General features: G+C 36.3%; 2 protein-coding genes across 13 annotated transcripts; one reads left to right on the top strand and one right to left on the bottom strand.

The window, feature by feature from the left end:
* The first annotated feature begins 14 nt into the window (after nt 1-14).
* LOC135598734 (putative phospholipid-transporting ATPase 9) lies at nt 15-8131 on the top strand. Of its 3 annotated transcripts, none has more exons than XM_065093009.1 (12): nt 15-1521; nt 2241-3589; nt 3682-3792; nt 3900-4176; nt 4264-4352; nt 4435-4543; nt 5317-5520; nt 5624-5749; nt 5919-6017; nt 6094-6285; nt 7084-7677; nt 7763-8131. In XM_065093009.1, the coding sequence occupies exons 1-12, from the start codon at nt 1117-1119 to the stop codon at nt 7766-7768; spliced, it is 3561 nt and encodes a 1186-aa protein (XP_064949081.1). In that variant the 5' UTR covers nt 15-1116; the 3' UTR covers nt 7769-8131. The 3 variants fall into 3 exon arrangements, with proteins under 3 accessions (XP_064949081.1, XP_064949080.1, XP_064949079.1); XM_065093008.1 differs by lacking the exon at nt 7763-8131 and having other exon boundaries at nt 17-914; nt 1075-1521; nt 7084-7725; XM_065093007.1 differs by lacking the exon at nt 7763-8131 and having other exon boundaries at nt 17-1521; nt 7084-7725.
* LOC135584663 (uncharacterized) lies at nt 7779-27750 on the bottom strand. Of its 10 annotated transcripts, none has more exons than XR_010481690.1 (23): nt 27281-27750; nt 24610-24726; nt 22940-23280; nt 22731-22827; nt 22565-22642; nt 22419-22478; nt 22220-22324; nt 20984-21094; nt 18039-18080; nt 17732-17848; nt 17459-17649; nt 15984-16255; nt 15743-15861; nt 15580-15622; nt 15387-15478; nt 14499-14547; nt 13711-13781; nt 13487-13606; nt 12246-12331; nt 12052-12097; nt 11059-11186; nt 10084-10150; nt 8540-8838 (listed from the first exon to the last, which is right to left on the bottom strand). XR_010481690.1 is itself a non-coding variant. In XM_065093014.1 (22 exons), the coding sequence occupies exons 1-21, from the start codon at nt 27506-27508 to the stop codon at nt 10103-10105; spliced, it is 2433 nt and encodes an 810-aa protein (XP_064949086.1). In that variant the 5' UTR covers nt 27509-27750; the 3' UTR covers nt 7779-7910; nt 10084-10102. The 10 variants fall into 10 exon arrangements, 5 of the variants coding, with proteins under 5 accessions (XP_064949086.1, XP_064949083.1, XP_064949085.1 ...); XR_010481692.1 differs by having other exon boundaries at nt 15743-15858; XR_010481693.1 differs by having other exon boundaries at nt 24634-24726.
* Nucleotides 27751-27962: the final 212 nt, after the last annotated feature.

Raw genomic sequence — 27962 nt, 5'->3', positions numbered from 1 at the left:
TTACCTGCCACAAATCTGCACACAACATGAAAACAGTGAATCTACTTAGCCTCTCTGTCCAGACTCAAAGTTTCCTCTTCCCACTAAATCTGAAAACAATCCTCCTTTCCTTTCGAGTCAGTCGACTCTTAGCAAGTTGAAGCTTTTACGTGCGCCCTATTCTTTGTACGAAGCAGAAATGCGGTTCATTTCGCTTCGCCATCCTTCTCCGTCTCCCCTGGGCGTGGCGGGCGAGAGAGAGAGAGAGAGAGAGAGAGAGAGAGAGAGTAGAATAAGAAACAGAGCTTCGGAATGGGGGAGGCGTCGGTGAAGGATTCCGATTTCTCGTTGGATTCACGCCTGTGATCGCTCTAGACGTGGGCCCATTGTCCTTCTAGAAGGCCGTATCGGATGCAGCTTCCAAAGCTCGGGTGTTCATTGCGATTCGGTGTCGGACTCCTGCGGGGTTTGTGATTTTCGTGTGGCTTAATCCATCGTCTCCTCGTGTCCCTCTCGGCGAAGCGATTCCCAGTTCGGTCCCAAGTCAAAACGCTGGCGTCCTCTACTGTAACGTTGATGTCCAAGAAAACCACTCGTGTCCTTGAGCATCCAAAGCCAAATGTCTCACGTAGCAGATAAGCCCTGATCCCTGGGGTTTGTTTCGCTGCTGGATCAAAGAGGAGCAATCATTCCAGCTGTTTGTGGAATTTTAGGTGCGAAGGTGCAAGAAAGGTGGGATTTTTATCAAGTTTTTTTGGCCTTGTTCTTCCGATATCTCCCCCCCTGCGTTCTGGGCTCTCCCTTCTTTTCCAGCTGCTTGCAGCCCGGCACGTGGGTTGCGACAGCTCGAAAAGTTCATCAAAGGATGGTCTTCTCTAGGAGGTTTTTGTTCCCGGGAACCGGGGTTTAAATTTGTGTCAGTGAATTGAAAGCAGGTATCGTTTTTCCTTTCTTCTTCTTCTTTTCTTTGCCGCTCGTTTCTTTAGGAAGCCTCCACTTTGGGACTTCCTCCTCCCTTGATCTTGAGATTTTTGGTAGCGGGGGGATTTGATTTGTCCCGAGCTGGACATTCCTTGGTGGTTGTATTTGGCGTAGCTTCTTTATTTGGACTTTGGCGATTTCGCAATACAAGAGGAAATGACTGGAAGAAGAAGAAGAAGAAGAAGGAAGCTTCACCTCAGTAAATTATACAGCTTTGCAACTTGCGGTAGGTTGAGGTTCAACGAAGATCATGCTCAGATCGGAAGCCCGGGATTCTCCCGTGTGGTCTTTGCCAATGACCCTGATTGCTTCGAGGCTACCAACTTAAATTACGGATCCAACTATGTTTCCACCACCAAGTATACCTTGGCTACCTTCTTGCCCAAGTCCTTGTTTGAGCAGTTCAGGAGAGTTGCCAACATGTATTTTCTAGTTTCAGGATGCCTTTCGTTTACTCCATTGGCTCCATACACCCCCCTGAGTGCGGTTGCCCCTCTGGTTCTGGTGATCGGGGCGACCATGTTGAAGGAGGGCATCGAGGACTGGAAGCGATACCAGCAGGTTGGTTTTCTAACTCTCTTCTTTGTTTCAGGAAAATAACTATGACTTGTATTATAATTGCAAATGTTATGTTGAGCCATCATGGGTCTATGCAATTATGCTGGCTACCTAATTAGTAGTCATGAAAAATTAAAGACTGCATCGGCCGCAATCCAATCTGCTACATGATCCAGAGAGCACTGTTCTTTTACATACATGTTTCCGATTCAACAAAGTAGACAACATCCTCAAATGCTTCAAATAATTACCGAAATTGGATAACTATAATATCATAAAGGAGGTACTCTCGTGAAAGGTAGATGGTTATTCAGGCTTCATATTGAACGGTCATGTGCTGAAGGTTCCACAAATTTGTGTGGATAGTTATATTATTTCCAAAAAAAATAGTGAAAATCATTTCTTTTTAGGCATTTGGATGTAAAAATAACCACTATCGTTCATCAATCATGATCTTGAATTAGGTAGATTTTGTGACCTAGCTTTTATCACCGAAAGGACCTCTTTTGTTGTGACTAAAAACTCGGTTTGGTTTAAAAGAATACAAGGAGAGAGGTTTAACATTAGTTCTTCGGATGTAACTATTGCCGTCCTAATAAAAAGAAAGGAAAGGAGATTTGCCATATGGTCAAGTTTGTTCCAGGCCTTTTTACATTGTGGATTATTTGGTCTAAGATACCATCATTTCAACTAACTGATGCTTAACAATTCCTTCTGTACAGGACATCGAGGTGAACAATAGAAAGGTGAAAATACATCACGGAAATGGCAATTTTGATTACACAGAATGGAAGAGTCTTAGAGTTGGTGACATTGTGAAGGTGGAGAAGGATGAGTTCTTCCCTGCGGACCTCATTTTGCTTTCCTCCAGTTATGATGATGCAATATGTTATGTTGAGACCACAAACCTTGATGGCGAAACAAACTTGAAACTGAAACAATCGTTGGAGGTAACTTCAGATTTACAAGCAGACTCTGATTTTCACAATTACAAAGCGATAATCAAATGTGAAGATCCAAATGCAAACCTCTACTCTTTTGTTGGAAGCATGGACTATGAAGACCAACAATACCCTCTCACACCTCAACAACTTCTTCTTAGGGATTCAAAGTTGCGAAACACTGACTACATATATGGAGCTGTTGTTTTCACAGGTCATGACACAAAGGTTATGCAGAATGCCACAAGCCCCCCATCTAAAAGAAGCAAAATTGAGAGGAAGTTGGACAAGATTATATACCTTCTACTGTCCTCCCTGGTGCTTATCTCATTAATTGGTTCAATCTTCTTTGGCATATCAACGAATAATGATTTAGATGGAGAGATGAAAAGATGGTATCTTAGACCGGATGATTCTGTTATCTACTTTGATGCTAAGAAAGCACCTACTGCAGCAGTGTTGCACTTTTTGACAGCCATGATGTTGTATGGTTATTTCATTCCTATTTCTTTATATGTTTCGATAGAGATAGTCAAGATCTTGCAGAGCATTTTTATGAACCAAGATATTAAAATGTACCATGAGGAATCAGACAAGCCTGCTCGTGCTCGAACATCGAACTTGAATGAGGAGCTAGGTCAAGTAGATACAATCCTCTCGGATAAGACGGGAACGCTTACTTGTAACTCAATGGAGTTCATTAAGTGCTCAATAGCTGGAACTGCTTATGGGCATGGGGCGACAGAGGTTGAGAGAGCAATGGCTAGAAGAAAAGGCTCACCAATGATTAGTAGGCTAGATGCTGCACAACATGATGAGGAAAATCATGTGGATACAAAACCGGCCATAAAGGGTTTCAATTTTAGTGATGAACGTATCATGAATGGCAGTTGGATTAGTGAGCCTCAGTCTGACATCATACAGAAATTTTTTCAACTATTGGCCATCTGCCATACCGTCATACCTGACGTGGATGAGGAAACAGGCAAAATTTCATATGAAGCTGAGTCACCTGATGAAGCTGCCTTTGTTGTTGCCGCAAGGGAAATAGGCTTCGAGTTTTACCGCAGGACACAGACAAGCATCTATCTGCATGAAATGGATCCATTGTCAGGCAAACAAATTGATAGGTAAGAGAATATTTTGAAGTCTTGCACAATATACTCTGTATCATCAACATTCTAATTAATATAAGCTTATAGCAGAATGTTCTTTCTGTCAGGACATATAGACTACTAAATATCTTAGAGTTTAGTAGCTCCAGGAAGCGCATGTCAGTTATAGTTCAAGATGAAGAAGGAAAGTTGCTTCTATTTAGCAAAGGCGCTGACAGGTCTGTAGGTTGCCAAAATTTTTTTCCATTTCTTATCCCATCCATTTTTGTGGAAACCTGTGTGTAGAATGTAGAATATTTAGTAATTATACTGTTTACATGTTCAGTGTAATGTTTGAGAGGCTTGCAAAAGATGGGAGAGAGTTTGAGGAAAGGACCAAGGAGCAAATCAATGAATATGCTGATGCAGGTTTAAGGACCTTGGTTCTTGCATATCGTGAGATTGATGAAGAGGAATACACAAATTTCAACAAGAAGGTCACGGCAGCCAAGAATTTAGTCAGTGCAGATCGAGATGAAAGGATCGAGGAAGCTGCAGATTTGATTGAAAGGAACTTGATTCTTCTTGGTGCCACGGCTGTTGAAGACAAACTGCAAAATGGAGTGGGTATAAGGTTCTCGAGTTATTAACAGCTTCTATTATCATTTCATAATTTATTCACTCTTTGGTAATTTGTAACTGGTCCACAGGTACCTGAATGCATTGACAAACTAGCTCAAGCTGGAATAAAAATATGGGTACTGACAGGTGACAAGATGGAGACAGCCATCAATATTGGGTATGTAATCTGTGCTTAGACTAACTGGCATGTGCATTGGGTTTGTATCTATATGTAATTTTTGTTTTGTGATCTCTTGCAGCTTCGCTTGTAGTCTTCTAAGACAAGGAATGAAGCAGATAATAATCACTTTGGAAACTCCAGAAATAGTTCGATTGGAGAAAGATGGGAACAAAGAAGCCATTGTTAAGGTACACTTCTAACTTATTGTACTCTGTAAATGGTAATTTTGTGGCTAATAACTATCAAAAAGGTGTATACGAGTGGTTGTTGAATTTGAATTGATAATCCAATTATATAGCAGATAGGAAAACTCGAGATAAAATTGGACATGGAAAATATGAATTTTTTTTAGAAATAAAGTGAAGGTTCTGAGTCTTCTGACAGAGTTTAAGCAGTTGCAAGCCTCATTATGTGCCGTCTGTCATACCTGACACTTATCCTGCTACTTCATTGTCCTGGACGAACGCCAGATGACAACCTAGTTGAGTCCATCCTTCAAATGTTGAGTCCAAAGAGTTACATGCCATTATCAAGAAAATGTGTTTAAGAAACAAAGAACCTTATATATTTTTGCCAAAGCAGAACTTGATGCCAATGTGTTTCTGTTGTATAAGAATAAAGTTACAACTTAAGAAGTACCCTACTTATGGTTTAGTTTGTGCTTCTTTGTCCCTGTCTTCATCCTACAACTCATCTATATTCGGCGGACTCACAACATCCTATTCAAATTAATGGATAGAATTAGAAGTCCTTAGGTTCTTTGGTATTTTTTTCCTTTTATAAGTCTAACAGCTAATTGAATTCATCTTTCAATATATACCATATTGTTCTATGAAACTAATGGATCAGTTGTACTATATTAAATTCAATAACACCTTGTTTATTCCTGAAATAGTTTGGATATATTTTACTGTCTAGCTTCACTTGGCAACATATTTACACTTTGTTTTTGACATTTCAGGCATTGAAGGACAGCATTATCCATCAGATAAATGAAGGGAAGAAACTTCTGAGTTCATCAAGTACTGAATCATTTGCTTTGATCATAGACGGGAAGTCACTTGGATATGCTTTGGAGGATGATGTTAAAGACATGTTCTTACAGCTGGCAATTGGTTGTGGATCAGTTATATGCTGCCGTTCTTCTCCCAAGCAAAAAGCCCTTGTGAGTCTTGACTCATGTCGTTAAATATAAAAATGTAACTGATCCATAGTTTGGTTAATTATTATGGGTCTAATATAATAAAGAAATCCATGAAACTGTCCAGGTCACACGGCTTGTTAAAGCCGGAACTCGTAAAGTGACATTAGCAATTGGTGATGGGGCCAATGATGTTGGAATGCTTCAAGAAGCAGATATAGGTGTCGGTATCAGTGGCGCTGAAGGAATGCAGGTTAGTAATAAACTGTAATACAACCTGCCTGTTCATTATGAAAATAAAAATAAGTCTGAGAATGTGATATTAGAATGTCTCTAGTTTGTGTTGGGTTGGAATGTTGCTTCTTCAATTCTTTCTGAAAACCTGTTTTAAATAAATCTTCTTGAATGCTATGACTTTCCAGGCTGTTATGTCGAGTGATGTTGCAATTGCTCAGTTTCGCTTTTTGGAGCGCTTGCTACTGGTGCACGGGCATTGGTGTTACAGGAGGATATCATCAATGGTCTAGTCTCTTTCCTATAAAGTTGAACCATGCCCTTTTTGCAAAATGTGTGTTGACATGTTCCTCCACTTTGCAGATATGTTACTTCTTCTACAAGAACATCACATTTGGTGTCACACTCTTCTTGTTTGAGGCATATGCATCATTCTCTGGTGAACCTGCGTACAATGATTGGGTTTTGTCATTATATAACGTTATCTTCACATCTCTTCCAGTGATTGCTCTAGGTGTCTTGGATCAAGATGTTTCAGCTCGATTTTGTCTAAAGGTATATTTCCACCATGAAAGGTTCACAATTACATGACAAATAATTATCTTTTCTTTTTCTTTTTGAAATCCAACCAACTTATCTGTTGATCAATTATTCCACTAGCTACTTTACCGCTCTAAGTGGCCATTTAGTAGTAATGTTACCCACATTTTGTATCAGATGATCTGTTATAATGTTTTGCCCTAACCATATTGTTTCCACATAGAGCTTCTCATGCTGGTGTATGCATGGGAAATTGTTAAAAACCATCTCCTGCTGGCAACCTGGGAAGTACTGACAAAGGATTAGGTTTATAAGTTGCTTAATTATGTTGGCAGCACTTGTATAATTGTCTTATATGAGCCGGCTGACAAAAATTTCCAAACAATTATAAATTTACAGCCTTGAATCTTTAGTTGTGGTGATGACTTCATGGGCAAAGATTTAAAATATTTCCTGAAGATTTGACCTTAATCGAGTGAACTCATTCTTCACTTTTCTAGTTTTGTGCTTTGATAAATTTCGTCAATATCTACGCAAACATTACTAAGTCTCTTTGATCTTGTCATAGCTGAAATCATTAACTCTTCTTTCCGAACTTCTCATTTCTCCTTCATTGTTTTTGAACATTATGCATTAGTGGAATACAAATAACTGCTTAAGAATCATCAAGTGTGTATCCTTTATCGTAAAATTGCACTCATTTATAATTTCTACTTCAGAGAACCTTTCCTTTCAGGTTGTGCAACTCCCAAAAGTTCCTCTTCTGATATAGTAACAGATGAATTCTAAAACTGTACCTATTTTTTCACACAGTTCCCCATGCTTTACCAAGAAGGTGTGCAAAATGTCATCTTCAGCTGGCTCCGGATCTTTGGTTGGATGTTCAATGGCATTTGCAGTGCCAGCATCATCTTTTTCTTCTGCACGAGTGCGCTCCAGCACCAGGCCTTCCGGGAAAGCGGTGAAGTCATCGACCTTGGAATTCTTGGGGCCACAATGTACACATGTGTAGTTTGGGTTGTCAACTGCCAAATGGCTCTATACATCACGTATTTCACTCTGATACAACACATCCTCATCTGGGGTAGCATCGCTGTTTGGTACCTCTTTCTCCTGGTCTATGGAGCCATCACCCCCACCATAACGACCACTGCTTTCATGGTATTCATCGAGGGATTGGTGCCAGCCCCTTCTTACTGGATCGTGACGCTTTTTGTCGTCGTTGCCGCCCTCATCCCCTACTTCACTTATTCTGCAGTTCAGATGCGATTCTTCCCGATGTACCACAACATGATTCAGTGGATAAGATATGAGGGGTGGGCAGATGATCCTGAGTACTGCCAAGCCATACGCCAGAGATCAGTGAGGCCAACAACCGTCGGGGTGTCTGCTCGTCTTGATGTGAAGGTTAGTCAGTTAACAAGGAAAGTCCACCATGAAGTTCACTCACAGTAGCAGCTTTAGCCCGACTGAGTCGATACTCATTGTACAGCCATGACAAAAATCATGTCGAAGTGGTTCCACGACACCCATCCCCGAACCAAATGCAGACTCCAGGTGAGAGCAGCTTGCAAGGATGGATTACGTTGTCCGAAGTAGTGCGGTTGAGAAGCAACTTACTGTTCTTTTATAACTAATTCCTTGAGATCCAAGGGAAAAGAAAATCCATATAAGTTGTAAATATCAATTTTTGGGTTCATTGATTTAAGAATAAGCATTTTTTTTCAATGTATACATCTAATGTACACAACTGGTATCAAAATATTTTTTTTCTCTTTTATTTACCCAAATTCAGCTGTTGCTCCTCCTATTGGAGAAGAACTGGAATTGAAGCTGGCAAAACTATTGAAAGATGACTTGAGTTTTCTGTTCTTGTAATAGGTAGGTAGCACCATGTTATGTTTTAGAAGACTGGTAGTAGCATTATGGGCCTTTTAAGTTTATCTTCAAATGGGATCAGGAGGGTATTAGAGAGGAAAAAATGTCAAAAGGAAGTAGCTTTTACTAGATGATCGAAGGATGATGTTCTTCTTTGGTGAATTCATTAAATTCAAGGGGTGAAAATTCCAAGACTTGAAATCTTCGAGCAACTCTTAATTCTTTTTTTGAGGAATTGTTCTGAACTTTCACTTCTGTTCTTTCTTCTTTTATTTCATTTTCTTTTATAAGAATCAAAAACAATAATAACACATCACGTGCAACTATCGTGTGGTCATTCTTCGAATTCAATTATAAACGTGGTCCATCGATTGCAGGTAGCAAGCACCCATGACCAGATCACTGCAAATGTGGGTTATTTATGCGTAACATTATATTTAAGTTTACCTGCAGTGGCTGATCTTGCAAATGATGAATCTTATGGAAAGCCACAGGATGTGCTATGTTTTGCTGAGGACAATGTATATGTAGAAAGGTCATTACAGAATTAAAGGGATCGATCTTGTGACACTCGAGACATGGAAGAAGCCCTTAAGATTAGGATGGCTGTTTCAATAAATTAAGATCTCCGAGCCTCGCAGAAGAATATGAATAGGGCGTGCAAGTTCAACGCAGGCAGCATCTCTTGGCCTGCAACTTAAGCAAACATTAATAATCCGGACGTACAGCCAATGATATGATGTATTAAATGCCATATATATATATATAATAAGTTTTTGCATTGAATTGATATCACAGATACCTTTATTATTTGAACATAGTCTTACCGATAAATGAATTGTTTGTAGAAGAATGATTATTAGAAAGTATTTTTCTAATATATTTTTAAAAAGACACCTGCGAGATATCCTCTAATTATTATCCCGTAATCCACTAATCTAGATTAGATGTTTGCTAATAAGGTATTCTGGCATACAATGGGATCAATTCTTCCATTTAAGATAGAAACAAGATTGCTATAACACTCAAATGGTTAACGTAAATGGTAAAGACTTTAATAATCTATCGAAATTTATCCTATGTAAAAAAAAAGGTTACATGAACAAAAATAAAAGATAGCCCTCTTGTGTTTACCGAACCAAAAGAATGAATATGTAGTACTGTCGTCAATCTTTATGGATGATAATTTTTTCCCCTTTTTTTTCAATGAACTTTCTTCAAATGGTTGAGGCAATTGACAATCCTAACATTATGATGCTTCAATTTGCCGTTGACTTCTAAGCAAAATATTTCAAACTTGCAATGCAGTTCCATAGGAAGAATGATTAACTAATGGATAGTAGATGTGCAAGTATTCACAAACCCAGACAGCTTGGGACTGCAGTAGAATAAAACTTGAACGAATGCTATCTCCTAGTAGAAAAATAATACTCGATACGGGTCGCTTGGTGCAATCACAATCCATGTGAAAGAGTGTGACAGCATTACAGATCACATGGGATAGACACAAGAGATTTTAATAGCATTGCTAAGGTCATAATTTGATTTCGAGAAACTTAAACATAGCTATTGGATTATGGGTCAAATTTCAAACGAGACATCTCAAGTTTAAGTTGTGACAATTGACTTCCTAAATTTTAATTACAGTTAACTACTGCAACCTCCTCTCGTAAGTCTTAACGATAAGTTGATACGACAGCACAGTAAGATCCGGTTTTTGCTCACCTGACGAAAGTATGCTGGAGGGGTAAATGAATTTCCGAGGTGCATAGTATAATTTTAAGAATAAAACTGCTACCACGAGTTTAAGCAGATTTACTATAAAACACTAAGTTGAAAAGCATCTCACTAAAAAATAGGGAGCAATTGCAACAAATAGTTATACCAGGATGACAAACTTGTGAAAATTCACACGTACAGGGCAAAAACATATACCTTTGTTTTGTAAATATATCTATTTGAAAAAGAGTCCCCTTTTCCTCCCTTTCTTCTTCTCACCAGCCTGCAACGAGAGGGGAAATCGCATTGCATAAGATATCAACATTCTACTTCACCAGAAATGATTACCACTTTCTGAACAAAATCAAAGCGTACATCTCATAGAGAGTGTAGAAACATGCATATATAAACAAGATCAAGTAATAGTGACCAGGAAAATGTCAGAGTTCCATGGCATAATTTTGCAGCTAATTAGAGAAAACGTATAGGGTCTGCTTGGAAGCATAGAGTATTTCATTACTTGTATCAACATGGCAAAGATTATGTTCCATCTACTGTTGGGAGTTCTTTATGTTATCACAGAACTACAAGTGATTTTGTGATTGTTAATTACTAAACACTATATATTTCACATGAAAATAATGAAGCATTAAGTGAAGATGATAAATTAAGTGAAGAGCATTGCCAGCGTGCCACATTTAGGTACACAGAAAAATGACAAAGGGAAAGAAAAAGACAAGATAAAACCGGTTCATACTTTATGCACAGGTAAAATTTCAGATGAAAGATGTGATATTGTGCTAAAAAATTCATGCAAGTATATACAACCCAATGAGAATATGTCATTCAGAATTTAGATTTTAGAAAAAAAAAGCAAATTTTGCTTGATATTTGGAGTCAGAAATGAAAAAGCTTAAATTCTAGGATTCACCCTAAGAAGAATACCAAAGATCATTCTCAACTACTATGATTCATCATTCATAACAATGACATTTACTTTGGTAAAAACAACTTTTGCTAGCCAAAATATAACATATGCTTTGCAGTAGAAAATAACACTACTCTATGAGTGAATGTTTGTCAACACAAAATGGAAGATAGCTCAATTCAAGGTAGTTTACGACTGCCTGAATAGAAATCTAGGTGAACCATGTCAGCAGCATGACATGACACATGTTGGCTAGGAATTACCTGTAGTAGTCTAACAAGGACAAAAATTTCCTTTCAATTATAAAACTTTAGTCCCTGGAGTAATCAATGATCAAAATGGTCATCCTTTGCACATGTTTGCTTCGCCAACTAAATTGATGATTGATTGGCTGCAGAGGCACAAAACTAAAAGAGAGGCTAATTTTGTGTTGAAAATGAAATGCTTATATCTAAAACTTTGCTAGGCAGGGTAGTCTAGGATAGTTAATCAATGATAAAAAGTTGCTATTTGCACATGATAACTGGCCCAAAAAAAGCTAATAATCTCTAAGATGAGTCACAAGTTATAATATGTCTACATTTTTCCACACCAAATACAAAGAGGAATTCAGGGTCCTGATAGAAGAATATTGCCTCACACTAGTTAAGAGTTAAGACAATTATCAACAAAATCCATGATATTTAAGACAATGCACAGATGTATCTAAAAGAAATTAAGGAGCTATTTAGTACTCTCGAGAATTGTGCATTTGAAAAATGTATAGCCAAGCACATCGAGTGATTAATTGGCTAACAGATCAATTTAAAATAGACAAAGACAAGGATGGTGAGGATGGGGTCAACGTTTTGGGGCCGATTCCTTCCATGTATACCTTACAGGATTGTGACAATTTCTTTTGTCAACAAAGGAAGAACCTAGCTGAACAATATGATTAGAGGCTTTTATCTCATTTTTATGATATTCCCTGACATGCTTTTCTCCATCCACCAAAAATATTCATTTGTTCCAAAGCCCAAATTATTCATATTATCTTAATTAGCAACCAGGCAACATGAAGTGATGCTGTCAATGTGTTAATTATAAATGAACTTAGAGCATCTTTGTCCAAGCATAATGAGAAAAACAGCAATAAACCAGAAAAAAGTAATGGATATGTTGAAAGCAAAGATAAGGAAAAAAAAGCATCCTTTGGGGATCGGGATATGCTAGATTCATTCAAAAATACATATAAATATTGGGATAAAGGTATGTACCATTGCTTTAAACAATCTCATTGTAAGAACAATTGTATCTCGCACCCTGAAAAATCCAACATCAACAGTAAATAGTAATAACAAAATGCCAAACAGTGTTTCTTAGATAACATCCAGTGAAGCAGCTTATGGCAGAAACGTCAAATTATTTAACAAGAAGTAACTGCTAAATGGTACATATTTTTGAAGCTTACACGCTGCTAGCTTCTGTCTTCAATAAAGAATCACCGCTAGCATCCTGAATTAAAAACTCAGTAGGATGTCCATATGGAATTAAAATCTGCATAAGTACAAAATAATTTAGCTAGACCACAGGTATTTGTATACATAGACAATCCAAGAAGTATCATATATTTAAGATGAAAAGTCATGCTGATGGAAGTATTATAACTTAGATAACATAGAGATAAATATGACAAACAATGTAAGGAACTCCTCAACTACAAAATCGTTGTGTGCACCATCTCATTTAAATTATTAAAGCCTCCTCAGATGCCTCTACATAACTCAGCATCCAAATGTACATAACATCTAATATTTATCATCCTTAAGTTGAAAACAAGACTCCATCGTAACTTTAATCTATCCTTGAAATGATTCTCTATTTTCTTTATCTGATAGGACTCCAAGTTATAATTCAGCATATCCATCCAAAATTTCTAACAACCATCTCACAATTGCCATCATTACTTTGGTCATCATGTTATGTAATGCTTTCACTGCTTGACATTTGAAATTGCAAGATAAAATCAACCCAATTAACATCATACACAATTCTGTATAATATATTTTTTTAAAAAAATTGTTATAGGTGTACATGATGCTTACACGTGAACTTGAATATGAGACTTGTTAATTGTGTACCAATGCACTAACCAATTCGGATGTCTCAACAAAGACACAATTCTGTATAATATTGCTAGTAATTATTCTGTAGTATATGCATCAAATTTTGATTCATTTGATTTTTTTTCTGGTGATCTTACTGTTATGCAACTAAGTTTAATAAAACAGCAATGCTAATGTCTATTACATCCCAAATCATTACAAATCAAAGGAAATCTATATATGCATGTGTATGTTTTCACAGTTTTTTGTGGTCACAGTACTGCAATAGTTGATTATTTGCAGTGTACATATCTTGTTGGAATAATTTAGTTTCATGTCACATATCAAAGGGAAAAAAGAGTTCATTTTGTACACGGTATAAACATGACAATATTTCAGATAGGATATGCAGCAGGGAAAGTTTTCTGTAGTCACTGCAAAAAAATTTATATCAGTAAGAATATTCTTCTTAAATTTGAATATCATTTTTTATCATTGCACTTTAGCATGGGTTTTATGGAGGACATAAAGCATCATTCAATTCATGTACTAAAGTATTTGTATATCCCATTCAATAATCAAACTCAAGACATGTGAAGAATCATACAGTAGTATTTGGCTGAAACTTCTCCATGACAACGCCGCCACGTGGCCCCTTACATTTTATGCTGTAACCTTCTCTCTTTATTGCCAAAACAGCAGGCTCCCATATATCAAGAAATTTAGCCTAGCAATTAATGAATGAAACACTTCAGATATGAAGCTTTGCTAATCCAGTTGTTTTTTCACTAACAAACATAAAAGATGAAAAACATGATAGCACAAACGTACCGACAATGAAATTTCATATGATGCAAGTCCAACAGAAAGAGTTCTCTTAATTTGCTCTTGCATTTCAGGATCTGTGATAAAATAGTGAAGCATGAATTTATATTCTTAGCATGGCCATAAAGATAGAACATTGTGTCATTTTGAAGAGACACACAAACATTTAGGTAGCAGATTACAATAGTAAGGCAAACTAAACTGCAGGGGCACAATAATATTTAACTAAAACAGAGGAAATAAATGAATTAACTGTTAAAGTAGTATGCAAGTAACATATGTTTCCAATCCACTTACATGAGACAAAGCAGAAGGTCAGAGAAACAGGCAAGAATCAATAATGTTAAACCTTTAAATGCAGACGTTATCAGAGAAGAAGAAATTTCACAATGTGGTAACAAAGAATAACAATGTGTGATACAATAAACTGCAGGAGAATTTGAGCCCCATGACTTCTAGGAACCCCATGTATCACCTTTAACTAAATGTCGATAGTTTCGAGACTATTTATCAATTTCTAGACAACAAATATATTATAGGTAACATTGTTCTACAGCCATATAGAGACACACCTGGTCAGCCGGCTTATGCAATGTCAAAGAAATCTCAACTCAAAAACAAAAAATAAATGTTTCATAAAGTGAAATAATTTGGAAGCAAATGTATGCTTCTTATGCTAAGTTATCTACTTGTAGGGAACAAAAAAGATGTGGTAAAAAATATGTTATAAAGCATTGGCTTCTAATAAGAAAATTATGAAGAAATATCCAACTCAATAGGAAAATGTGGCTCACCGCAAATTATCTTTCTTTGCTCATTGGCAAAAACCTTTACAAGTTCACCCTACAGTAAGACAAAATGACTTACTTTTAGATTACAGAAAATCACCATGACTAGTATATAACACATATAGGACACAAATATTTTGATAAACACAAAGCTTATTTGCTATATCATCCTGATGTACTTGGGCAAATGACATTAGTTTTGTAACACAAAGCTTGAGAGTTATCATGAACGTCTTTAGCCTCTGAGTTTACATGCACTGTCATGCAGAATAATTGATGTTTTGATCCCAAGTTACTAGAGATCACTAAGGGAAATGATTCAAGTTTTGATCACACGATCCAAATGATAAAACATTTACAATCTGAAACATAAAAATCATGTCCTAGAAAGCCTAAATGGAATAAGGAAAAAACATACATCAGTTCATTAGATGGCTAGTATTTAGCTTTGGGTTGGTCATCTATATAAATTAATCTTGCATCCCCATTTATATGTATATACACGCACAACAATGTACATATATGATATATATACACGTATATATGTATGTAAAGATGTATAATATATGTCTATATGTAAAGATATGGTCCATGTCCTTGATAAACACATTTCATTCCAAATGATCCAAAGATGTCTGTACAGCTCTTAACCACAGACCACAGATCGAATTCAAACAGCAATCAGAGGAAACCAAGTTTGCACTCTGTAGATTTCCCCATTTGGGCCCATGCGTTTTGCAATTACCAAGCAATAAATGTCATCAGTTAGTATTAATTCCTTAAACTCCTTTCTACTCATGCAGGCTATAATATCATGAGTATGACTTAGTTTCTGTAAAGTTATAATATGGAACCAAACTAAATTTGCAAAACAAAAACCCCATAGAAATATACCTTCCGCTTCCTATCATCAAGGGGATGGACTTCAATGGCAAGGTATGAGTCCACATCATCAGCTGTAACCAGATAAGTGGGTTGTCTCGCACCTACCAAGAGAGGATAGAAAGAGATTGTAAGAGTTCCAAATTTCCTGGAAGAAGGATAAATAAATAAAAATCACAATTAAAGAAGTTAGGAAACATTGTACCATCAATATAGTTCACAGATCCATCTTCTAAATACCGTACCCACTGTAGAAAAAAGAACTGCTGTTATGATTAAAATTGAAAACACTAAATTGTTACTTCAACCGAAAATAGAAATGATGCAATGTTCATTAAGACAATGAACATAGGATTTAGAATATGTACCTCAAAATTACAACTTGTAGTTCCATTTATTGAGTACCCACTTGCTTGAAGTTCTCTTCCAGGATAAGCTTCACCAGAAATTCGAAGGCTATCTATTGCTGGCAAGGGATCATCATCTGCTGCATATTTGCATAGTTATCAAAAAAAAAAAATCCATGGATCATCAATGTGGATTCTGAAATAAAGCATCAAAGAGAACCTGAACTGAAAAATAGATACAAACTTATTAAAAGTCTCATACCTTCTGAGAATGAAGAACTAGGCTCCTCATAGACTGTTGGAAGGAAAGAATAAGAGTTCTGTACATCCTGTCCAGATGGTAAATAGGAGTTTCCAGGAGCCCAGTGTACAGAATGTTCTTTTCCATGCTGAAGAGCAACCATCTCAGGATCATCAGTCTTGCCACTTTTAACAAGGTGCTTAAAAGATGGTCTTTGACTTTTAGACTCAAGAAGTGCAACATGAGTGACATCTAAATTTGTTTGAGCTGAAGCATCATTGTGAACTGGGTCCCTGAAAAAAAAAACACCACCAGACTATATAACAAGGTAGTGAATTAAGTGCCTCATTGTGTGTATTCAATGGCATCTGAGGTCAACTGGGTCCCTGAAAAAACAAACACCACCAGACTATATAACAAGGTAGTGAATTAAGTGCCTCAATGTGTGTATTTAATGGCATCTGAATTGCTTCAATTATCATGGGTATTTAAACAAATCTTCTTTAGAAGAGTCATCATAACAATAATTGAAGGAAGATAAAAGTACCATTTATGTGTTTATGTGTGATAATGAAAATTTTTTATTAGGCATAGAAAGTGACAACTAGCAAACAAACAAGACAATAAATGTTTCTACCATGAAGTTGAATGCAACAAGGATTTTTTTTTAAATTCTTCAAATTGGGCCTGAATGCATTTTGTAAATGTTGAATTCAGATCCTGAGAAGAATTTCAGAAAGAAAATCCAGTAAGATTTCAAATTGCACAAGAAAAGGAAGCTATATCTGCCTTAAATTGTAACATTCCATTCCCTCAAAAATAAAGCATGATGCTACTTATCACTTTCTTGATCTTCATGATATATGCAACTCCATGTAGAAAATCAGGAAAATATACCAAAAGGAATTTGACAATAGATCAAGATAATGTCAAAAAATTAGAAACAACACAGATACATGGATCTCTGCTACAAGAATAATCGTCACTCTAGTCAGTTGATTTGAGTTTATAAAATAAGATCATTTAGAAAGCAATTAAATGATAAAAAATAATATTGCAGGTGATAAGGATAGATGGATGAAAGGCATAAGCACATCAGAAGAAGCACAGTAAGCTAAATTCATAAGATTAATGAAAGAGAACTCACTGACACAGGATTAAGCATTATATAAATCCTGTTAGGAACAACAGTTAATCTGGTAGAACAATGTCTCACAAAAAAGGAAGTTGACTTGAAAAACATAAGAAAATTTAGTCACTAGAGGGTATTTCTTGACTGAATGGATGGGAATCATGATTTGTTACAATAAACTGAAGCAAAGGTTGTAAATATGATTTTTCAGACAATTTAGAATCTAAAAAAAACAGGTGATGAAAAAATACGAGCAGTGAAGAATAATTCAAAAAAACAAAGCAAAACTTTAATTTGATCAGCCAAACAGAAACATGGTTTGATAAGAGAATCTCAGGTGTGGTGTCAAATTATCAATCCTGACCTCCTCACAGGAGTGTATATTTCTGCAGTATCCTGGTCCAGACTCTTTGTCGGAACACTACTTTGATTAAATTGCTGATTTTGGTCTCCAACTGCCTCCCAATAAAGTCTTGTTTGGAAATTGGAAGAAGAAATTGGAGTTTGAGCATGTGGATTTGCTGGCTGTGGCACAATTTCCAAGTTATTCTTGTTCTGACACAAAAAGAACAAGTTAGGACATTGTTATACTAGAGACAGAAAAGGAAACTAAAAGGAAAACATATAAATGACATACAGAAACAGCAACTTGTGAACTGAGTGGACGGGAAGGTGATTGTGTAGGAAAGCCTGCATTATGTGATGATTCTGCATACCATGGAGCTATTTGGTATTGAGACTCTTTTAGTTTTTCCTAGAGAGAACAAATTTGTCTGTCAGGCAACCTCAGACGTGCAAGAAAATTTCATCCAAAAGATGTTCGTTCTACTATAACAAGCTGGATGCACTTAAATGATGTCAGACACAATACTGAACTTCTCAGGCCAACAACAATTAACATCTACCTAAGAGACTACATAATTTGATAAATAGAAAGAAGGTACCTTAGAAATGATTAGTTTCTCATGCATGTGTCCGAACAAAACCTACAAGAATAAAAAATAGAATAAGAAAAAGTCATTATATAAATAGTGTCATGAAATTATCTAATGATATCATGGTAACACATTGAAAATTAGTATAATAGTTTGGACTTCCATATCTAAAAAAGTCTTGAAGTGTAAGGATAGGAAAAATTGTTTTTTATTACCATCATTTAATTTGACATTAGAAAGTAGCAAATCCCGGAAGTAGACACAGTAAGTAGAAAATCCAACCCAAACCATGTTACTCAATGTTTTACATATATACCAAACCACACCAATGTTGGTCAAGGAACACAGTATGTTTAACATATGATGCTAGTATACAAAATAGACTTGCATGAAAATAATATTTATGTATATGAGATGAAAGGACATGGACCAAGAGGATAGTCCAATATAATTAAGGATTGAAAAAGATTGGTTACTGGCAAACCAACAAGTTAGAAGCTTAAGTTCTTGGATTAAATCACTGTGAAATCTGATGTATGTTAACATTGACCAATTTAACTTGGACTCATCATTATTTTATATCTGCCATGGTATCAGAGCCAGCTGAATTAGAGAAAAATTAAAAAGAAAGAATTGAGTCAAGATGCGTCTGGTGACCAAAGTCATGCTATGGTTTGACTGAGTTTGAACCTTTCAAAATAAGGTGAAGACAATCAATCCACACAAATAGGAGAAGATACCAGAAGTATTCATATATGTGAGATAAAAGAGGATGGCTATGATAGTCCCATATCACTAAGGATTAAAAGAGTTTAATTAAAAGCTTAACTACTGGGTTAATTTAGAAGCTTATTTGACCCAAGGTCTCTCGTGCTGCGATATACCGCTCGGTACGGTGATACGTACTGGTCCGACAGGGGACCGATACATGGACCACCTTGTACTAGGTGGTCTATGTTATATGACCACGTTTTGCCCTATACAGGGTCTGTACCAATCGGAACAGTCGAAATCCGATTTGTTCCCAACCTGTACCAGTCGGTAAAGGTCGGATTTTGACAGATACCAATCGCGGGCTACGATTGATTTAATTAAAACTGCCCATTTGAATGTTTGAACCAGTGGAAAGGGTTTTTAAACCCTTTCTACCCCATCATTCTCTCTCCTTTCACTCTCTCTAGCTCATCTACTCTCTCAATCACTTTCTCACCCACATATATCTCTCATTCTTTCATCTACACTTTCTTAAAATCCACAAAGCTGCGACTTATGAATTGGATCAAGCTTGGGAGGCTAATTAGGAAGGATTAACACCTAAGTTAGAAGAAGAACTTTCTAATCAAAGGTATGTATTTTTTTCTCGATTTTTGATGATTTATAAAATGATTAAGCCTATTCTATATTCTCAGTGTCTAATATGTTGTTTGAGGTCTTTATGATGGTACAATAGTATTAATTAGGGAGTCATTAATGCCTTTAATGTTGTGATTAGTATGTTTAATGTTGATTTTTTTAAAATTAAACACTTAGTAGGTCAAATGTTTGTATTTCATGCATATTAAAGTGATTTACATGTATTTACATGTTTGTGATGGTATAATAGGACCAAGAAATAGTATTTTATGCATGCTACCCAAGATTCAGATCATGGAGCTTGATGAGATACTGATCAAGTTAATATACGAAAGGGGAAAGGGAAGATGGTTGATAATTTTGAGTATATGCGACAGAGTCTACACGACATAAACATGGAGTGGAACTTGTTATATTTACAACTATCGTATTATGGAGAGAATTATATGACCAACAGTAATACGGTGATAGTTGCTCATTCTTCTTTGAGCAGTAGTATAGTGATCGATCTTATGATATGGAGCATCAGATCAGTGGCGAAAGTAGAAGTTTCGACGTTCTCTAACCTTCTCACCCATATATGCCACAATCATACTTACCTCAAGAGCCACCTCGGACACGTGTGGTTCACGACGATCAGACTATGACCATCACCACATTGATATATCAATGACATATGATGCCTCAGTATACTGTGTCATGGGATCAATTTTAGGATTGGGTCTGACAAACATATCAAATTGATATACAGATACATAGGATCGAGGACCCCGATCCACTCTTCATGGAGTCTTATCGTTCTTTTTGATGATAGAACTAGGTATATCCATCGATCAATTACTTGATTCATTTGAATCTTAAAATCTAAGTTGTTTAACAAATAATATAATAATTTAAATTATTTCTTTGTAAATAATTCAATATCAATGGAAGGACGACCTGGAATGTACAACAAAGCTATTCCTCAAAGTCCGAAAAAGATATGGATTGATTCTAACAGACTCTGAGATATTCCTCAAGTTCTCCAAAAGGGCAGATTTAGATTAAAAAAGGGACTCGCAGAACCTAGAAGATTTATACTCAGCAGGAACAAATAAGACCAAAAGCATACCACCATTACATCAATAATAATGCAATATATACTCAAAAGTTAGAAGAAACATAACAGAACATCTCTCTAGTCCTCTCAAATTGGAATGACTGACAAACCAGACTGAGAATATTTAGAAGTCCATCCAACATATAAGCCAAAGTATCTTACACTGGGTAAAACCATTTATGTTTTCTCAGTCTAAAGTTATAAAATGCATACCTATGTTTGTGCATGCCTAACAACAAACAGCACCCACAAGTTTTACCACAGTGTCATTATTTAACAGAAAACCAGAAGGCGAACAAGCATAACTCTGAAGAACACACACAGTCTACATCATTAAAAAGAAAGATCCTAACAGCTCTAGCAAGTAAATCATGTAGAAGCACTTGCAATCTAAGTAAACAAATGAGTGAAAATCTTTTACATAACATACAACCTTAATGGTAGTCAGAGATTATTGCTAAAAATACTGACCATGAATGTATAGAAGCCCAAATATACTAACCTTAAGATTACTGACAATTGACTGAGCATCAATAATAGAAGGCTGGAGGCCATGTTCTGAAAGAAGGGGTACTAAAGAAGATACAAAAGTTGACCTCTCTGCATGTGCTGCCTATATAGAGAACAGAAATGAACACAAAATTTCACTATTGATAATCAATGTTGAAAATTACACTAAGGCAAATCAGTCGATACATCCTATATAAAAGCAACACTCAAATTGACAAACATGAGTTTTAAATTGTTATAGAAGCTAAACAAAGGGCAACATATCGTAGTAAAGAATGTTAGACACGATTTAACAAACAAAGTGATCCTAACCAATTTTAGTAGCTTCTTAATGTTAGACAAATGCTCTGATATCAAAATGACATAGGACAAGAGCACTGAGCACAAAAAACCAATCCCTAGGATTTGAAGATGTGGAAAAGAAAAGAGAGGAAGGATAAGATAGTAATGGTGAACGATGATCATGAAAAATAAAAGAGCTTTAAGAGAAGGGTAGGATAAAGCCAAACTCACTCCAATTCTTAGGCATCACATATAGGGATCCAGGCCTCGTAGCACACGTGCCTCATGTACAATCAATGGTAGTGCACCATGGAAGGATAAGTACCAAACTTCTTTCCGTATAATTAAGACTGATATTTATCTGCATTTTTCTGTTTTGACTTTTGTTTTCTTCTCTAAAAGTAATTAAGCAGATACATAGAAGATCTATAATATTTGCAAAGACCCTCATAAACTAATAAAACTTATTCAAAACAGAATAAAATAAAATGAGCATCATATGCTTTCACTGCATAGAACCTTGCCTCGAGTTACAAATCAGCTTTAATGATAGGACATGCTGACAAAATCAAATGCTTTGATACAATATATATAGGACAAGAGCATGAAGTGTAAACAATATATTTCTTTTAGGACTTGAGAATTTGGAAAACAAAAGGAGTAGATAGTAATTGTGAAAAATGTCGATGAAATGGTCAATCACAATCAATTCCAACCAAAGCTCAAGCAGGTTCAGCCAAATTCCAAATGGAATTAAACTCAATTGGACCATTCAACTTGATATCAGCTATCCAATTATATTCAAGATTTAGAAGAATAAGGAAAAAAAAACCCATCCTATATCTCTAGCAATAACTGTAATTTATTGGTACTGGAGAGAAGAAATGTCCCCAGTGCCGCATGGGTGAAGAAACTTCACAAACCAAAAAGAAGTGAGAAACAATACTTGTAATGCATGGGATAGTAGGATATTCTCCTCTATAATATCTTGTCTATAAGAAATAGCTTTTGATGCGGCATTAACCAAGTCCTGCTGTTGCTGATCAAATGCCTGCAACATTTATTATGACATATTTAGACTTTTAGTCATGATAAGTTAAAAAAATATTATTTATCAAATGTAGGAAATTGAAAAGCTTGCTTACCGTACGCATATAAGCAATGTGTTTATCCAGAACATATTTGTCATTGCATATATGTGTTTCCTATTAAAAGTGCACCAAAATATTGGTTAACGATAAGACAGCCACCGAGAGAAAGGATTGCAATTACTGTGACATGCTTTCCTGACCTTAACCAAATAATCAGTGAGATGCTTCCTTAACTGAGCAATCTCTTCCTCATGCTTTCTAACCTTGACAATGAGTTCCTTTAAAAAAGTAGGTCTTATGTTTATAAATAAGTACTTGGAATCACATAAATATTTGCACTTGAGAGTTGAGAGTAAATGATAGTACCTGTTTCCAGAGAATATTTGGGCTGGTATCAGACACTGGCAATAGTCCATTTCCAGAAGAATTGAACCTTTTTTCATGTTCTCCATCTTTTTGATTCCTATCAAGGGTGTTAAAATTACACCTTACATTATATATTTGTTCAAGATTAAGTGCAAGGATTCAACATGTATAACCGATGTCATAAAATTACATGATGTACATAAACTTACTTGCTTGGAGAAATGGATCTAGATGATGGTGTAGAGTCCTGAGATGGACCAGCACCTTCTACACCAAACCGTACTAGAGGGATTTTTTTAAGATCACCATTAACCTTGTTGCTCCCAAGTTGCTGATTATTTGTGCTAGTTTCTACAAAACGTTCCTCCCTCCCAGAAAATCCATTCTGATGGATCAGAAGGATACCTTGAGAATTCAATGAATGATTATCCATCCATTTGTTCCTTTCTGCTTCATTTCCAGATGAAGAATTAGAATGATGGGGTTCATAGCCTTCCACATGATCATTTGTTGAAACCTCAGAAGGCTTTAATGACGTAGCATTCAATCTCTGACAAAAAAGGAAAAAAGGTCATATCTACACAAATCAGGTCTACAAAGGGCATCAAGCATGAATGTGTTTTCTTAATCACTTTTCCAACAATTAATGGAAGAGACGAATGAAAGATGGCATAAAATCATCAAGTGTTGATGGTTTTTCCAGGCCATGTATTCCAATTAGATGAACAATAGATCACATATAACTTCTTACTACTAAATCAAAGTAACAGCATATATGTCCATATAGATTTAAATTATCCACTTGATAAGCATATGATAGACTCACACGTATACTAAAGCAACATATAAGAATAATATCCAAGAATGATAATATTAGCAACATGTTAAATCACTGGATAGGACATGGGACTGTATTAAAAAAAAATGCAATCTATGGAAGTTTCTTACAATAAGCACAAACAGAATTAAAAGCAGATATCATATGTTCCTATACTGTTATACAGAATCCTCAAGAGGGATAACACAGTTAAACAAGAAATGGTTCATAGACATGAGAACAGCATACAATGAACCTTAGTAATATGCATCTTGCTGCAACAGCCAGAGCTGCCTACTCTTGTTTCTATGACAACCTTCAAGCAAACCAGTGTGGTTATGATTAGAACTTCTTCAGAACATTAAGATTATTATTTAGGTAGTTCGTTGGTTACTAGTTGTCACCATTAGTGAAATTCATGGTTGCATGTTGGACCTTGTGACCAACAAATATTATGCTTTAATACTGTGTCAATTAAGATAAAGAAAACAATGAGAAATGAATATTGTGCACCTGCCATTGAGCATTTATCATTTTGTTGCTAATAATAAAAGTTCTTTTTCTGACCATATGTGGCTCTAGTAAGTAGTAACTATAAATCATAAAGTGGCAAGCAAAGATTAACAAAAAAGTCTAAGTAATATTAGATATTTAGTATTATTAATTTATTATACTGAAAATGGTTTAGTAAAAAAGTCAATATTTGCAGTCCTAGCAATATCAAATGGTCAAAGGTTTTTTTGCAACCTCGTAAGCATATCATGCTTGTCATATACTAACCTAAACTTTCATTGAAAAGGCTAGACTGGTTCCTTTTCAGCAAATCACTTTAAGAAGGTTAAGCACCCACAAAGGTTATCTAAGAACTTATTGATACCTACTATGATTGACTATTGATGGTTTAAAGTCAGAATCTCATGCAAAGAAGTCCATGCTTGGTGTAGCCAATCTCAGATTTGAGTCCAACTCTATCCTTGAGAATTAAAATTTTTGCAGTCAACACATGAATTCATAACAAAATGGTACTAGGGATGTGTAACTTATTCAAAAGACCACACATACAAGCAAACTCTTGGGATGATAAACCTGAAAAGAAATGTGGATCAGAGTTCCTACATCTCTCTCTAATTCTCGTGTTTTTCGTAGGAGCTCATTCTTTAATTGGTTGTTTTCTTCCAACTGCAAAACAACAGCACCACTTAAAAAAATGAAGTTTCTGATTGCATGCATTGCTGAAAATGAATCTCATAATCAAGAGATAAGCAGTTATTTTAGTAAAAATCTAATAAGAGCTAAATTCTCTAATAGGTGTCAAGAGGAAAATAAAAGAACGCTGAGTTCAAACATGAACTCCTAGCATTATTCTGGAATATTTTCAATATACACACACACACACATGCACACATGAGAATAAAATCATAAGCAATTGATAAATAAGTAAGATGAAGTTGTTAGCAAAAACATATATGCCTTGCAGAAAGATTCAAAGTGTCTAATTGGCTCCTTTTGAAATGTCACGTCTCTGTAGAAATCTGACATTAGTCCAATTTTTATTGGGTGGCAATGAAAAGGAATTATGCTTATATTTCAGTTACTGGTATCTGCAACAATTTCGAGTTTTGCTGACACTCGAATATCATGTCTACAACCCCTCCAGATCCAGTGAGACTAGCTAGGTAAGAATATCCCAAAGAGTTGTCACAAATTTGTCAACTATCAGGATGGGTTATGAAAAGACAACCTTTAATATCAACAACCAAGAAATAGGTTAAAAATGCTTGATTGATCTTAATCTGGTTCAACTGATCCTGGACTAATCAAAGTACAATTAAACAAATCATCAGGTCCAAACATTGGTCTGGATCACCCCAATCCATCTTGGGGAAAGCAAGATAAGGGCACAAAATGTCATCCTATCATACTGCAAGCAATTTTCCCCTTAGCAGCCAAAATGGGTAATGATAAACTCCCCTTAAATTTTTGTAGTCAAGATAATGTTTTGTCATAAGCTCAGTGGCAACAAATGATCCATGTAGTCAACCCCAAATAGATGAGATATTATGGCTTGTTGTTGTTGGTAGATTTTTGTAGTCATCAAGCATCTCCAAAGTATAAGAAACTACAAGCATGAGCTTTGGAATTGAGATTTTCCAATTAACAAGTACATTTATTTTGTATTCTACTATCATGTTTTGGACAAAATCATGTACCACAAAAGTGTTATCAGCCAGATAGAAACCTCATGCAATTTTGACTCGTGCTTACATTTCTTAGTTTTCCTGTTTTGTTTTTTCTTTTACTTTTTTCCAGATTTTGGATAGATATTTATGTATTTATCTAGAACTCCATTTCAGTAACCCAATCCAGTAATTAAATCCAATTTAAATTGCATGTATGATCAATCCAATCTAATGCTGAAACTGATCCAGTCCTTCAATCCTTGCAAGGACAAGATCAAGTTGAATTAAAAAATCATGACGCAAGTCTGCTTGTACAAAGCTCCATTTATCACTGTATTGCTACACTCGTCGGAATGCAATTGAAGATCTTACAGTCGATAATTGAAGAGTTGACGACCATTATCAAATGCCTGATCTCAAAAATATTCATCATTGTTTTCTATCATTAGTTTTTCAAGGCTTAGTTATTTGATTTTGGCCACTGTCCAACAAGATCTCAAAGAAAAGCATCATCAACAGTGATGAAAAAACAAAAATGCTAAAACAAGGAAAGGGTTTAAGATCTCAGAAGGGACTTACATAATTTCACAGCACAAAAGTCAAGGTGACTTCCACAAGGCTTCCTCAATTATAGGTAAGAAGGCAAGCAAGCAAGTGCCAGTTATTACCTCATTTGTCTCTGTCATCCTGATTTTAGGCTGACCTAAAATATCTTGAATCCTGTCAACTGTCTATAAACATACCAGTTGTGCAAGGCATTCATTTAGAGGCCGATAATCCGCACTTGGCATCCTTTTCAAGATGTTTCGAAGTTATTGCTTCCTTTTAAACCCCAATTACATGTTTGAAATATTGATTATTGCTTTTATGTCATCCTCTAGTTGTCCTACATCATTAAAGATTATGGTTCATGTTCCTTAGAACCAAAATTATCAAAATGTTTCACAACTTAAAATAAATGGCCTAACAGAAAATGAGGCATTGCGAACACAAAATTGAGTTCAATACTACATAGGTCTTGCCCCCGACACAAAAATATTAAGCCTGTTATTCTTAGAGATATGGGTGATGAACTACAATTTCTGCATCACATAGCATATCCAGTATAAGATTAACGGACAGTATTAGAATCTTCTCTACTCTAATCCATGACATCGTCATCCTGATTTTCATAAACAAATTCTAAACGTTACAATTTTCATGCAGGTCATCATCTTCTTGCATCATCAGCATCTCAGTATGAAACTTGTTTCACCTCAACAAAATCCATTTCAAGCAGATAAACTCTATCCACACACGACTTCAACATGACTACCACGCTTGCTCAAGTAAGCCTTCAAGAGGATTATAACATACGATATATCGACTAATTTAATAATCTCAACGACAAACCCACATCAGAAATAAACTATTGTCATACTCCATGCTATGGGATAAAAAAATGGAGAATTTTAAGAATTCGACAAGCACAAATATCCAAGGCGCTCAACCGTATGATTAAACCATGATTTATAGAATAATTCTTGTGGAATCAGAAAGCACGGCCAACAGACCTGTTTCTTGATGGTGTTCTCCGCGCCTTCCACCGCCATCATGACTTGATGCAGGTTCCCATTGGGAACGGCACCCAAGCCCAACCTAAAAAACCGGTCCGTCAGGTTCCCAACCCCACCCGCGCCTCCGCCGCCGCTCTCCATGGGAGGTAACCATGGAGTCGGCGGCAGCTGGTCGCGTCGGCCGCCGGAGGCGTCCCTCCGAGGGTCCAAACCGTAGGCTCTCATGCGTCAGAATTCCCGAAACGCCTCTCCCAGCGTTGGGCCCGAATCAGAGAAGTACAAGAACCTCTAATCAAGCATACAACGAGATCGAATCGGGGAAAGCACACCAATAATCGGATCTTTAGACCCTAGAGATCCAGATGAAGAAAAGAGAGAGGGAAACGAATCCAAGCGCGGAGCTCTGCTTTCTTGTAAGCGAGTGAAAGAGAGAGACGGGGGGCTTCGGGGAGAGAGAAGGGGAGCAATTTTAACGTCCCCCTCTCTTTATCAACAGGAAACTTCATCAAACGCCACAGGCGAGAGCTTGGATTCACGGAATTGCCACTCAAGACCGTGAGACACGGCTCACGCACCAGGAACCGTCGTGGCACGAAATTTCCAGCGACCGGAGACCGGACCGGGGCGGTCCGCTTCCCCCATCGATCACGTCCGACTCGTTCACGCGGAGACCGCTATT

Source organism: Musa acuminata, chromosome BXJ2-1, assembly GCF_036884655.1.
Source record: "Musa acuminata AAA Group cultivar baxijiao chromosome BXJ2-1, Cavendish_Baxijiao_AAA, whole genome shotgun sequence".
Lineage (NCBI taxonomy): Eukaryota > Viridiplantae > Streptophyta > Magnoliopsida > Zingiberales > Musaceae > Musa > Musa acuminata.
The sequence above is the reverse complement of the archived record's forward strand: the minus strand, read 5'-3'. Positions and strand labels throughout refer to the sequence as shown.